This window comes from Myiozetetes cayanensis, unplaced genomic scaffold, assembly GCF_022539395.1.
Source record: "Myiozetetes cayanensis isolate MyiCay16 unplaced genomic scaffold, myiCay2020 scf22, whole genome shotgun sequence".
NCBI lineage: Eukaryota > Metazoa > Chordata > Aves > Passeriformes > Tyrannidae > Myiozetetes > Myiozetetes cayanensis.
In genome coordinates, this window is record NW_026087434.1 from 8,298,091 (window position 1) to 8,312,692 (window position 14,602).

Consider the following 14,602-nt stretch of genomic DNA (forward strand, 5'->3'; position numbering starts at 1 on the left):
ACCAAGAGCCCAGCCCTGCAGATGCTCCTGAGGAGTGGGGTGGCTGGGGAAATTCCCAGGAGGGTGTCCCAGCCCTAGTTCTGCCCTGGCCTCAGTGCAGGCAGAGCCTTCCTGCAGTGAATGACAGGGGTGTCTGATGTGCTGGAGCCCAGTGGGAGTGAGTGGGTGCAGGAACAGGGATGCACCTCCTGCATCACCAGATATCTCGCCCAGATCCTGCCTGGCCAAAGCAACTCTTTAATTAGCCCGTTCTTCCATGAAGGAAAGAGCTTCCAAGGCAAAACACCATCAAAAGCAAACCCCCAGCACGGCAAAAGTCTGGAAAATGCCCCCACAAGCCAAAACCCAGATCTCATAGGAAGTGCTGAGCTGTCCTGAGTCCTCAGTGAGCACAGGACCTGTCACTGTAAGGGTGACCAGTGACATCTGCATTTCAGTGCCCTGCTTGGCTGCACTCTGCAAGCCTTTCCTTTGCTCAGTATCAGAGTGGGCAGCAGCAACACATTCAGCTAATTCAGCTCTGAACTTGCAGCACAAACTTATACCAGAGATGGAGTGCACAAAAGCCTGTTTCCCTCTCTGGTAGAAGCACCTTCAAATGTTTCTGAAATCAGAAGCATCAAATCCTCTCAGCTTTATGGGGACTTTGATTCTCTTTCACAGAGTTTTCTGAAGATAAAGCAATAGAAGATATCCTGCCAGAGCCAAACAGCTCCAGACTGTACAAAGACAGACAGGGTTTCCATCAGCCTACCTGGGTTGCCTGGCTGGATAAAAACCCCTCTACCTCCCAGGGTAAAACTTAATAAATTTACACCTTTTGTGATGGTTAAAAAGCAACCCACCCCAGTGTGGATGGCTGGAAGCATTAATGCGAGCTAATATAAAAGTAATCAAATACAATATAATGACTGCCACTCAGTCAGCAGGAGCTGTGCAATATGAACAAGGAACACATTAAATCTGTTCCAAGTAATTGGCACAATGTGTTTATATAGCACTAGAGTTGCATATTAAAACACACCTGATTTATTCTTCATAAGCAATGAGTATTTACTACATCTGTGATAGCTGTATAGATTCAAGATCTCATTTTTTAAAATGATTAATTGGTATTTAATTAGCATGCATTACCATACTAGTTATATACAGCCTAGCTGGGAATGCAAATATAATTCTAATAATTACATAACTGGTTATGCTTTCAAGAGCCTAATACATGATGCAGTGCAGACAGCTTCTCTTGGCAGAGAAATACAAACAGACTAACATTTAAAAAATGGCTAAATCCTGGAATTTGATCTAAATCAAGAATTCTTAGGCTTTCTGGTGCTCCAGTGAAAACTTGATGTGCTGCTGCCTTTCCCAAACCCTGCTACACAAGCCTACAAGCACATTTGTTCCTGCTCCTGGGTTGGTTGGTGCTGAACCTCAGGCTGATCCCAGGAGGATCCAGGGCAGGATTCCTCCCCCAGGCACTCCCAGCAGTGGTCAGTGCTGTCCAGAGGAGCAGGTGCAGCCTGGGGCAGGTGGGACCATCCATCCCAGCCGGCTCAAACACTTGCTCAGGCCTTTGCCGTTCTGCTCACCCCCCTCTGGGTCTGTGTGAAGAGGGACAAGAAGAGGTGGGATCCCTGCAGCAGATCTAACTTTGACAAGTACCAGGGAGTTTCACAGCTGACAGCCTGAGCAGGAGGAACGAACACCAGTCAGGACGTGTTGCTGACAAGATCATTGTGCTAATGTTCGGCCCCTTTCCTTCCCTGGCAGTGGCAGCTCCTTTTTCAGCCACTTTCTGCAATAAACACACAAACCTCCACCCATGGGGAGCTTGCCTGATGAGCCTGAGCACTGAACAAGGAGCTGGGAGCTGCAGAGGGGCACTGGAGGGTTGCACTCTGCATTTGTTTTACAGCTTGGACCCTCACAACTGTTCCAGTGCCTAAATCCCAGCGATTTGAAATCAAATTTGTGACCTTACATCTCTAAGTCCTTTTAAAAGAATAAGATATGGAGTTTTTTAAGCACATGCAGCAGCTTAGACAGACCTTTGCCTTGGCATCTTTCTAGGAGTAATGGAATTGCCTCTCTGAGGACTATCACAGGGTTTGAAGAGGCTCTTTCCTTCACCAAGACAGGCCTTTCTTTCCCTACTTGCAAAGCAGAAGCTTCTTTCAAAAGCTGAATTGATATGTGAGGCTCTGGAGGTGTGTATTTGAGTCTCAGCTGAGTAGCAGTGCTGTGACACCTCAGGGACTGAGCAGAGGTGGCACCTTCAGCCAAATGTGTCCCCACAGCTGCCAGGCACGAGTCAACATCTCAGCACTTCCCTGGGACACAAACATTCCCACAGTTCTCCTTCCCTGCAGTGGTCTGCTAATTCAAAGTGTCAGTGCAGAGAACAACCCTGGGGCCACTGGCAACGTGAAGATGAGGAGAATCCAGTCATAACACCCAGTGCTTGGATTCATCATTTTACCAGTAGCTAAGAAAAGTCTGGAAAGCCCACCCTGAATCCCAGTGGGTCTGTCAGATACTCTCCTACCTTCTTTCAGCTCCACGTTCCCAGCAGGGAGATGTTCCTGAACAGGTTAGGAAGGGATGGGGGAGACAAAGAGCTCTTTGGGAAGTGAAGAACAACACATTTTCTGCTCCTTCTCCCCACCTGGGGAAGATGCTCCAGCCCACAGCTCACCAGCCTGAATCCTGAACGAGAAAATCTGATTATACCCCAGAGCAGAGAACCTGCCTTTTACCTGTCTCTCATCCACACTAGGTGGGGTACAATGTAGGGCCCTTTTTCAGCAGGCAAATCTCCCCTGGTGCTGACAGGTAAAACTGCTGGTGTCCCCACACATCCACCCTCTGAGCTCAGAGGAAGGCAGAGAAATCCCGGCCCCTTTTCTGCACTTCAGCAGAAAAATCCACCCCCTAATTGGTGGCTGTGACGAAAACCCGTCAGATTCCAACTCTTTACTGCAACACCACCTCCAATCCTTTCTTTCCAAAGTCCCACACCTCACATGCACAGGCTGGTTTTGCAGACTTGGAGATGTTTCTATTTCCACCTGTCGCTCCAGGGTCCAAGAACCCTCCTGCACCACTCGGCAAGGCCGAGCAACAATCCTGCAATTCTCTTAACAAGATGAACACACTTGCTGGGTCTCTGTGAGAGTGATGTTTATCTTTCATTTCTCCTGTTGAGCCCAGTACAGGAAAATCCTAGTGAAGATAAATCCCCTCTTTTTTAAAGGTTGGATTTTAAAGGCAGGAGTTTGCAGCTGACGATTTGCTGATCGCTCGTGAGGAATAATAAAGCCTTTGGTTTACAAACAACTGTGCCTGTATCACCTGGTGTCTCCTTTTGTCACGCCTTGCTCTTGGCCTTGAAGGGGTCACCGAAGTGGCTTCTGTCAGTTAATGCTCAAAAGAACCTTTTGGTTGTGGCTGTCCAGTGCAGCCACACATCCACACATCATCACTGTCATTACTGAATCCTGACCATCACAGGCAGCACCAAATTTACTGAGGGAAGGATGACAGAGGGTTGGAAAGCTCTTTATGGGCTCCCCACTAGCACTGTACCAGTCACCCAAATGGGAAAAAGGGGTTTTCACCCTCACTTTGCTGACTCTGCAAATCCCAACTTTTACCCTGAGAGTTTTGTTCTTCACCTCAAACCCACTGCCTGGGGAAGGGCACATCAACAAAGTGTCTCTACTGGACCTGTCTCAACAACAGCAGGACCACCAATGCTCTCTTACCAATGCCAGGTAATTTTATATTGAAAGGAAGCATTAACATTGCATGCTTTGACAGCAAATACTTACAACTTACTGCAGACAGTTAAAGCAAAGGCACAGATTCCCACCAGGAAGCAAGGAATAGTTTTTATGGCTGTGAAGCTTTGTGGAGCCAGGAACATGCCCACTGCAATGTGAGCTGATCATATGGCCCAGCAGATTCTGGCGTTCTCTTTGCCATGTGTCACGTACTTCAGAGCTTGTGTGCCAAGTGCCAGGAGACAAGAAAAACATGCTGTGATTGGGGGAAAATCAAATATTCCATTTTCTGGGCAAACTGTAGGGGCCTGAGCTCTGGCCTGTCTTCAGTAATAAAAGTATTAGTGTTTTTACATAAATATGCTGACCTAAACCCAGCCTGATTAGCAAAGAATTGCAAATGTACCTGGCTTTCCACAGCCTGCAGGGGAAAAGTTGTGCTCCTAGTGCTTAGTTCTTAAGGCTTTGAGTTTCTGAACACTGATTTTCTGATTATCTACAAGTTACCATGAGTTTAATAAATTAGTCCCAAACCCCCTCCACTAAACAAACAAACATATCCCTGTGTTTTATAGTTCCCCTCCAGTGCTTCTCTTTATCCTCATCATCCATGGTGAGGGTGTGGTGAGTGACATGCAGGAGAGGGACCCTGGAGACAAACCTCTCTGTGTCAGTGCCACCCAGGAGCTGTCAGGAGCTGGTGGCACATGGCCATGGCACTGTGCAGCCTCCCCAGGCACAGTCCAAACAAGCCCCTCTTCCCACGGGGCTCAGGCAGCACAGCCCTGCACTGGCCCTGGGTGGGAAAAGGACTGTTCTGAAGGTGATTTCAGAACTGGAAGTAGAGCACATGGAGTAAACCCTCTGCTCCACTTGGTCAAGGCTTCTAAAATCAGGTTTAATGCAGATCTAAAGAGAGACAAAGTCTGATCTGAAGGCAATGGAAAAAAAAACAGAACAAAGAGGACTTGACTGCTCTCGCCCAAGCCCATGTAGGAACCCACACAGCTGTGGTTTTCACTGGCTGAAATCCCTTTTCAGCAGCAATATCTGACACTGATAGACTCCAACACACACCCTCACATAATTAAGCCAGAGCAGCATTAGAAAGAAAATACGACAAATGTTTCTCAGCCTTCCTCAGAGGCACCAGAATCTGGAGGCAAAAATCAGCTTATGGCTAAAACTGGTAGCGATGAGATTCCTGGCCTGGTGCTGCTGGGCTGGGGCACAGTCTCCTTTCCTGCATAACATACACACCTGCACCAAGTGCCTCTCCGAGGAGCTCAGGAGGAAGAAACCTCTAAGAGAAGGGAGAGAATGAGGAGATGAATGAGTAAGCAGAGGCTTTGAGTCCCACACAGAGCTACCACCCTCACCCCACGAGCTGTGCCAGCAGTCAAAGCAGTACTGGAGGACTCTCAGTGCTGCTCTGTGGTGCTCCGAGCGTGGCTGCTGCTGGAAGAGGTTTAAATAATCCACCTTGAAAAGGATGCTGCCAACCTCCAGGGCAGAGTCACTGCTCAGTTCAGACACCACCAAAGCTGGACCCAGCTCTGATCTGGATTGGTTTTTAATCACTGCCTTTCTCCAAAGCCCACTGAAATGCTCCTGCTGACTCAAGAGAGCTCTGACCCAGACACCAAGCATGAGGCTTGACTGGGAATTGTTTCTTTGGCAAATCACATTCATTGGGCTTCCACCCTTTTATCACATCTGTCAAGAGTTTTTATATAATTCTTATAAAACCAATATGAAAAAACATCCCTTCTATTAACTGTTCCTCCAGGATCAGTGCAGGAGTTTCCCTCTCCACTACGCGGGATGCACCATCCTTGCAGCTCCTCTCACAGTTGCTCTTACGAAATGCAGACTCTTCACCTGAAGGTAATTTCTCTGTGTGGACAAAGAAAAATAACAGAAGTCAGGAAATAAAAGAGAGTTTCTGGTATCTGAAGCTCTTGATTAACAACAGGTTGAGTTGTGGGGATCAGTGTGCTGTAGGTTTTGCATACTCCAAGTGGAGTTGAACTTGTAGAATGAGACAATCCCTCTTTGAGGGAGAAATCAGCAGATACAAATGCTATAATTTTTCCATCAGTAGAACAGGACTAAAAGCCTTCCCACCTTGAAGAAAAACAAACCAAGTACCAAAAGCAACACTGCACCGAGCATGCGACCTCCAGAGCTTCTTCAGCGAGATGAAAGGTGAGTCAGAGGGCCAAATCAAACCTGCTGCTCTCCCTAGCTCTGCCCCGTGGCCCAGATCTCTGCCAGCTGTTTGGCACCATCACTTCAGGGCACAATCTGTGCAGATGCCCTGTTGTATAACAACAAAACCCTCCCTGGAGCCAAGACTGTCTCCTGAGCGCTTTTATGCATGGTGAAGGAAGAGGATTCTTTTTTTTTCAGTGCACAATTCTGTCTTTCAGGGGAGAGGAAGAGTTCAAATCTCAGTGTAATAGTGGTTTGAGTTTCCACAGGAAGTGACTTGGGGTTATTAAGATGTATTTTCTTCCATTGTAAAATGATCTCAAATGCTTTAACACAAGGAGAGGGACCTAAAAATCCTGCCAGAGCCCATACTGCTCAAAGTCACTGTAATAGCAAACAATTTACACTCTTCCCCTCCTACAAAAAACAAGGACAAAGCCTTTGATCTCCCCATCTTTTCACGTTGCCACTGCAGTCTCTGCCAGGTGTAATCTGCAGCACGAAGGTCTCAGTCTCATTGCAGCACTCTGAGGACACTTTGATGGCTTTGGATGTCCGAGAGGCGAGGAGCAGATTTTCTGGACTGGTATCTATTACACTGGTGCTTGAAATGACGTGGAATTGGACTCAGCAATCCACATGGTGCCCTCCTCTAGGCAGGCTGCAGCTGCCTCCAAAGGGAGCAGGCAGCACCAGCCAGATCCCTGCGGGCGCAAATCCATGCGGCGCCTGCGACCTCGCGCTGCCGGTGGCTCTGCTCCTCACATGGCATCAGGGACCACAGAGCAAGGCACCTGCTGGGGAGCACTGTGATTAAGAGGTACGAGGACAAGCCCCTCCTATGCTCTTTATATCTGGGATGGCTTTTAAAAACCCACTCGACCACATTCCTGAAATAATGAAACCTGTCACGCAGCTCTCCCTAGAGAGGGCTGAGAGTCTCTCCAGTGACTCCTCCAGCACCAGGACCCTTGCCTTTCAAACATCTGGATGGGGAGAGAGAGCTCTAACTTTAAAATAAAGTATACCTGTAAATTTAAATTTCAGGGCACATTCACCTCTATCTATAAACACAGATGTTAACAACACTCCTTCAGCAGTGGGAGATCAAATTGGCTTTTGCTCATAGCTTTGCAGCTCAGGAGTGACTCCACTGCAATCAGTGTGCAAAGTCCATGATTTTAGATAACCCTTTGCACCTGAGTGACAATTCTGCTTCAGAAACAGTTTCGAAGAGTGATGAAGGCCTGTGTATATTGCAGAGCACTAACGTTGTTCTGGTGAGATTCAATGGCCAGGCTGCAGGGATTTATACATCAGTGTGCTGGTAACCTGAGGAAAGGATCTGTGTGGTGCACACCCTCGAGTTAGCAACGCAGCCAGGTCAGTCTCGGGGTATCCCATGGGATATTATGCTGCAGTTGCTTTCGATACCTCTTTGTCATCCACTTCCACTGCAACACCACATTCCATTTAGAGGCTCCGCACTAACAGATGGTAACTTCGAGCCTCTAAGTTTAGGATTAAGAAATGAATGTATGGATCTCATCTGACAGCATGTGCTTGGGATCTAACAAACCTCACCCTTGAGCTTCTCCAGAGACATCCCTCTCTGCCCTTCTCATGTGGATGCTGTACCAAGACCCCTCTGAACTTGGCCAAAGCAAAATACTTTCCTGATGCTTTGGCAAGGGATCAGTTAAGTCTTTTCACTTCCTGCTGAGTAGGAATCCCATGGGAAGAGAGTCATCCACGTGGTGGTGACAGGGCATAAGAATATCTCAAGAAACATCAGTGCTTAGCTGGCCAGGAAGAACTGGTACAACTGAAGTCCATCTCACCCAAAGGCTGGACCTGACATCGCTCCACTCACAGCTGACATGGAGGACACAAAGGTGGCATTTCACCTGTTCCCTAGCCTGAATTCAAAATTCACTCTCAACAATAAAATTCCACCCAAAAGGTACTTTAGGAGGACAACAGGTTACAGAGATGGTCCCTAAGCTTCCAAGCACTCACTGCCTTCCTTTCACCCAGCCAGCACTTAGTTTTGAAGCCTGAACGAAGCAGCAAGAGCTGCCTTTCAATTTGCCAAGGCAACAGCCTTCAGCTGCCCACCATATACACTGTGACCTTCACAGCCAATCAAAGCAGTACCAGCTATTCACTGAGAAAAACAAGGGGTTTATAAAAACCAGACATTGGATATGGCTGCTCAAACAGCCCTCACCATGTAGACTGCTACTATCTGCTTCCTACCACGCAGACAGTTCTGTTAGGAAATTCTAAAATTAGGCATTGAGCACCCGAAAAAAAAAAAAATCCTATTCAAAGCAGAACATAAAATGCCAAATGGAATTATTTTTTAAGATGGCTGGGTATGTTTTTGTGCATTAGCACAAATGCCTCTGGAGGAGAAATTCTGAACATGAAGTACACCTGCAAAGAGTTGCCCAGAGAAGCTGTGGCTGCCCCATCCCTGGAAGTGTCCAAGGCCAGATTAGAAGGGGCTTGGAGCAACCTGGGATAGTGGAAGGTGTCCCTGCCCATGGCAGGGGGTGGAACATTAAGATGGAGCTTTAAGGTTCCTTCTAACCCAAACCATTCTGTGATTCTCTTAGTCTGTGATTCTACATTATTAATCATTTTCATATGAATACTTTTTAGAATATTACAAGAAAAACTCATGGGGAATAACAAACTTTGAGGCTCATAAAAGACAGTTTGATCCTTGATGACTTGGCTTTGTGTGCAATAAATCCCTGAGGACTTACTCTGACAGTAATTCTGCACTGAGCTCCCTGTTCTAGTTTGATTAAAATACATCCTCCTGCACTTGCAGCCCTTACTTAGACATCTGGAGAAATGGAAAATTCACCACTTCTTGTCACCCACACTGCTGAAAGACGTGTTCCTTGTGTACATAGACAAATGGGAAACATCGGTATTCCAGGCTCCTGCATCCCCCACTTTTTAATTCTGATTGATCGGGGTTCTCGCACGCTCCAGGCCCAATTCCACCCGCTATTGAATACTCTGCTAATGCTTGTGGGTGTGCAGAGGAGACTCAGTGCCTGGTGAGAGCACAGGGCTGGAGGGGACAAGTGTCTCTTGCTCAGAGAACAGGTTTTGCTGTGCTGCAGAATGACTTCAGGCAGCAAATTACTTCTTAGGGGTTGAACAGGAGGAAGTTCCCATGGATACATGTGTGTATCCCACATGTTCAAGGAAACAAGTGTCTCTCAGACTCACCAATGCCTCGTGTTGCTCAATTAAACATTTTTGCGCTGGAAGGAAAAAAAGAGAAGTTGAAATCAGGAATTTTCTAAACAGATGGAGTAACTCTCTCTCCGGCAGAACCTATTGCTCTGCTTGCCTCTATGATCTCGTGTGATCACCCAAACCAAATCAGGTAACACAACAGATGACAAAATATCTGTTCTGTTCTTTTCTGCCCTCTGTCCTGGCCACAAAATGAAGACACATAAAACCAGTGAGAGAACAGCTTCAAAGTAAACAGGAGGCAGGACTGCAAAAGTTGCATGCAACCCAGTTCTCAGAGATGATCTATTTATGCCAAATCCGGATCTTCCTTGAAGTCTGTGGCAGTCAATCCCCCTGACTGCCATGCAGGCAGGATTTGGCCCTAGTAAAGTATCTGCCTGCATTCCCAGCTGCTCGGTCCAGCTGCCACAGAGGAATGCAGGGCTGCTGAGGGCACTGGCACGGGATGGAGTGCAAACTTCCAGTGAAAAAACCCTCCACCTCAGCGCTTGGATCTGAAGTTTGTCGGTACAATGGCTGAATCTGATAAAGTGAACCCCTGCCTGACAATAATTGAATTTAGATTCTTCTCCCTTACCAGCATTCAAATTGTGTTTGAGCCAGCTCTTTACTGAAAATAGCTTTAAGGATTTGGAGAGAGACACAAACATCGATGGGATATTTTTATGGGGCTGAATCCTGTTCCTACAAGTCAATAACACTTCCACGACTTTGTAGCACGCCCCAGAGAATTAGCTGACAGTTTGCACAGAAGCACTTTGAGTAGGGATTAAAACAAGCAAATAAACACATGGCACTCATTTTAGCACTCTGTTTTAAACAGAAATGTTTGAAGGCTTAAAAGCCAGTTAATTCCTATTGGAAATCAATGGGAGCTGAGGAAATACAGCACTCTGGTAGCCTTCAAAAGCTGTGCCTTGACTGTGGATTGCACTAATCTCTGCTTTCTCTAAAATAAGATTGAAATGTAAGGTGCTTATTGATTTTCAACTATCCCCAGATTTCCAGCCTAAGGGGAAAAGTTGTTTCCGTGAACCTCATTCATCCCACTCTGTGCTTCCCCCTCTTCGGGAGAATCAGCCGTCACTGACGCTCGATTTGAAATCTTACTACAGCATCGCCACGCTTTTCAGAGCAAGATTCAAAACAGGAGCTATTTCCAAGGCGAGAAGAGGCTGTTCCAGCCCCGGTTCCGTATCCACCTCCATCTCAGCCTCTCCGAGCGCATCTGGCGCGCCGGGCACCTGCGGCTGCCTCTGGCTCTCCCTGTTGGCCACTGACATTTCTTTTGCCTGATGACTTGAAAGCGAAGCACCGCGCCCCGTCGCCAGCGATGCCACCGGGGGAAGGAGAAGCCAGATTCCAGCGGAGCGGCCAGGAAAACTTTTCAGGGAGCTCCCGCGGCGCTCCGCTGCTCCGCGGGGCTCGTTCCGCGGGGCGCTCCGGACCCGCTCCCGGCTCCGCCAGCCCCGTTCCCGGCTCGGGGCCCCGCCGGGGCTGAGCGGAGCTCCCCACCCCGTGCCCGGACGGCACCTGCCCGCCCGCCCCGCCTTCCATCCCCGCACGAAGGCGCGGGGGTCCCGCTGGCGGTGCGGGGCAGCCCCGGGGCGCGGGGGCGGCTCTTGCCCGGGGCACGGCCCTGCCTCCCGCGGGGCGGAGCGGCGGCCGGCGGGGCGCGGAGCGGCGGGGCCGGAGCGGCTGAGCCAGGCCGCCGCCGCCGCCCATGGAGCCCAACGGGACGGCGGCGGCGGGGGCGAACAACGGCTCGGCGGCGGCGGGCGGAGGGGCTGCCCCCGCGGGCGGCCCGCTGCTCATCCCCTCGGCCTTCGGCACGGTGCTGTCGGTGATGTACGTGGCCGGGGTGGCCGGCAATGTCTACACGCTGGTGGTGATGTGCCACTCGGCGCGCTGCGCCGCCCCCATGTACAGCTCCATCGTCAGCCTGGCCCTGGCCGACCTGCTCTACCTCTCCACCATCCCCTTCATCGTCTGCACCTACCTGGCGCAGGACTGGTACTTCGGGGACCTGGGGTGCCGCATCCTGCTCAGCCTGGACCTGCTCACCATGCACGCCAGCATCTTCACCCTCACCCTCATGTGCACCGAGCGCTACCTGGCCGTGACCCGGCCCCTGGACACCCTGAAGCGGTCGCGGGGCTACAGGAAGGTCACGGCGGGGGCCGTCTGGTCGGTGTCGCTGCTGCTCACTCTGCCCATGATGCTGATGGTCACCCTGACCGAGGGGGGCAAGGCAGAGGGCAAGGTGAAGAGGATGTGTGCGCCCACCTGGAGCGTGGATGCCTACAGGACCTACCTGACGGTGCTCTTCAGCACCAGCATCATGGCCCCGGGCATCATCATCGGCTTCCTCTACACGCGCCTGGCCAGGACCTACCTGGAGTCCCAGAGGAACCCCCCCCACAAGGAGAAGAGCAAGAGGTCCCCCCGGCAGAAGGTCCTCATCATGATTTTCAGCATCGTGCTGGTCTTCTGGGCCTGCTTCCTGCCCTTTTGGATCTGGCAGCTGGTGCGGCTCTACAGCAGCTCCCTGCAGCTCACCACCCAAACCCAGAAGTGCATTAACTACCTGGTGACCTGCCTGACCTACAGCAACAGCTGCATCAACCCCTTCCTCTACACCCTGCTCACCAAAAACTACCGGGAGTACCTGCGCAACCGGCACCGCAACTTCTACAGGTTCACGTCGTCCTTCCGCAAGAGGGGCTCCAACCTGCAGTGCTCCTGGGGACGCTCCATGTCCTCCAGCAACCAGTACGACTACAGCTCGGAGGCCCTGGGCATGGCCACGCTGAAGGACAAGTGAGGAAGAGGAGGCGCTCCGGACACACCGGGACCAGCAGAGCATCTGGCCAAGGTAGGGCTTTGGGACCCTTCGGCCCTGCGGGGGCCTTAAAACTCGCTTCTGGCGCTCTCTCTAGTGAGGGGCAAGAGGTTGCCTGAACCCAAGTACTGTGAGATGAGCCTGAATTCCCATCTGGGTCAGGGCTGTTGGAGGGGTCCTGCTGGGAGCCAGCAGCCGTTTGGGACAAACCCTGCAGGGTTTTGGGGTGCAGAAGGTGAGGTGGATACTTTGTTCAGTTCTGACACAAACTCTCTCCACGCTTTGCTGAATTTTGCCCGGATCCAGCTCCACACACCGTTTCTCCTGTGTGGTTTCTCAGTGCTGTCTTCAGGCTACGGCTGGGTCAGAGCTGCAGAAGTCTGAAATTGGCCCAGTGTTGCTTTAATTTAGCTGCAAGCCTTGGGTTTGCCCCGTGTTTTACCACTGTCTATTTGTGGAGTGTAAAAAGAGACCTTTAAGCCCCTTTTCCTATTTCCTGTTACATTACGGTGCACTACAGTTTCATCAAGCTTAAAGTCTCTCTCTATTTTAAAATTCATTGTAGCACCACTTCCAACTCCAAGCATTCAAAAACCACAAGGTAAACTGTCAGAAGCCACAGGATTACCTAAAAAAACCCTTGTAATTTTTAAAGGTTTCCACCTAAGGTGATTTGAATTTGCCACTGATTTTTCTGTTTAAGTCGCTCCTTTTCTTAAAAGTCAGCAGGGCTTGAAAAATCTGAAAATTTACCTTGGAAAGAAAGAAAAAAATGTCTTGTAATCCTATCACTCAAAGACCTAAGGCTAAAATAAAAATGACTGAATCCTATATCAGGAAACTCATCACAAAAGAGACAATTTTTTTCATGACATGTGATCAAAAGCATTTCGCCTCAATGTATTCAGCTCATTTTCTCCCCACTTGGCATCTCGCAGTAAACCTTCCCCACAGATGCCTGTAAGCATTTAAACAATTGTAAAATGGCAGTTTATAAAATAAATGCTGATTGAAAATGGACCATCATCAGGCTTCCCCTCGCCTGGTCTCTTCACCCAGCTCAGGGGGGTGTATTTGCTGTTCCCAGCTGTGGGGATGAAGTTTGGTTCAATATTCCTCTTGCTCGTTCTGGGACAGACTCTGGGGATAAGTAAAGCATGATATGAGTTGCATAAACTGTTGCCAGCAGCTAGTGATGCCCGGGGACTTGGGAAGCAGCAGCAGTGTAAGGAACTGTCATTTCCACTTTCTCATCCCATACTGCAGCCCCATCTGCCTGGGCAGAACCCACTCCAGCCCTGCAGCGCTGCTGCAATCCTATGGCCTTGGATGATCCTCTCGTGTCCCACACCAAACCTGAGGGTGTGCTTGTGCTAAAGCAGAGGCACAAAGCACCAACACCTCAGCAGGGACTGGGAGCAGAGGACAGGGCACAGGGACACGCTGGATTCTGTGCCCTCAGCCAGCTGAGAAATGAATCCTGCAGGGCACATGTGGGATGGAGAGCGAGGAAGAACATTCCTGTGCCTGGCATCAGGCATTCTTCTGAGGGATGCAGTTGTTGGGGTGCTTTTTGGGGACAGGGGAGTAAGTAACTCGCCTGCTCATACTACTTTTAGCCACAGGAACTGTCTTTGAAACACTGGGGACCACTTTGTCGTGTTCCAGTATTGCACTGACTACCAAGCTGGGCAGCTTAAACAGAACTAACGGTGCCCATTCCTTGTGAAACAGGGGGACTGGCCCAGCTCACTCTGGGAATTGGCAGGGAGAGCAGGATTCAGCAGTTTTTCAGAACTTTTCAGAAAATAATTAGTTCTTTAATTACTAACTCCAAAGTCATTGTCGCTTTTCCTTCGGTTCCCATTTCCCAGGCTGGAGGTCACTCCCATACAAGAACAGCAAAGATGAGGTGGTGTGGGAAGGCTGCAGTATGTGCATCACCTGTGGGGTGTGTTGGGCTGTCCTGCTCCCAGGGACATGTCCTGGCAGAGCCAAGCATGGCTGCATCCCTTCCAGGTGTTGCACATGCCACTGGATTCTTGACACAGAGCTGATGTCTCTTGATTTCTCTTGCTTGGCCCGAGGAGAAGATCCTTGGGAGGCCTCTCACAGTGTCAGGAGGCTGATAAAGGATGGGGGATTACCATGCACAAAATAGTTGCAAGGCACAGTTGTAGCTCTCTTAACAGGGATGTCAGGGGAAGGAGATGATGGAAGAGCTGGATCCTATGAAAAGGAGTTTTAAGGGAATGTGCTTTCTGCTTAAAAAAAAAAAAAAAAAAGTTAAAAAGCCATGCAGCCTAAAAACATATTAATAACAAGGGGAAGCTGAAAAGGAATTCTGCATAGACAAAAAAGAGATAAAAATGCAGATCAGATGAGGTCCACAGTTGTAACCTCATGTGGGCATAAGCAAACAGAAGGGGTTGATTTGGGGGGACACTTCCCAAGCCACCTCATCAGCCCCCAGAAGGGA

The 14,602-nt window shown here is 49.5% G+C and overlaps 1 protein-coding gene across 1 annotated transcript; it reads left to right on the plus strand.

Moving 5' to 3' along the window:
- The first annotated feature begins 11,004 nt into the window (after nucleotides 1–11,004).
- LOC126641851 (urotensin-2 receptor-like) lies at nucleotides 11,005–12,202 on the plus strand. The gene has a single exon (XM_050318961.1). The coding sequence runs from the start codon at nucleotides 11,005–11,007 to the stop codon at nucleotides 12,103–12,105; it is 1,101 nt and encodes a 366-aa protein (XP_050174918.1). The 3' UTR covers nucleotides 12,106–12,202.
- The last annotated feature ends 2,400 nt before the right edge of the window (nucleotides 12,203–14,602 follow it).

What these genes read in the sequence shown, in the direction of transcription:
- LOC126641851 (XM_050318961.1), top strand. Translation starts at nt 11,005, where the DNA reads ATGGAGCCCAACGGGACGGCGGCGGCGGGGGCGAACAACGGCTCGGCG.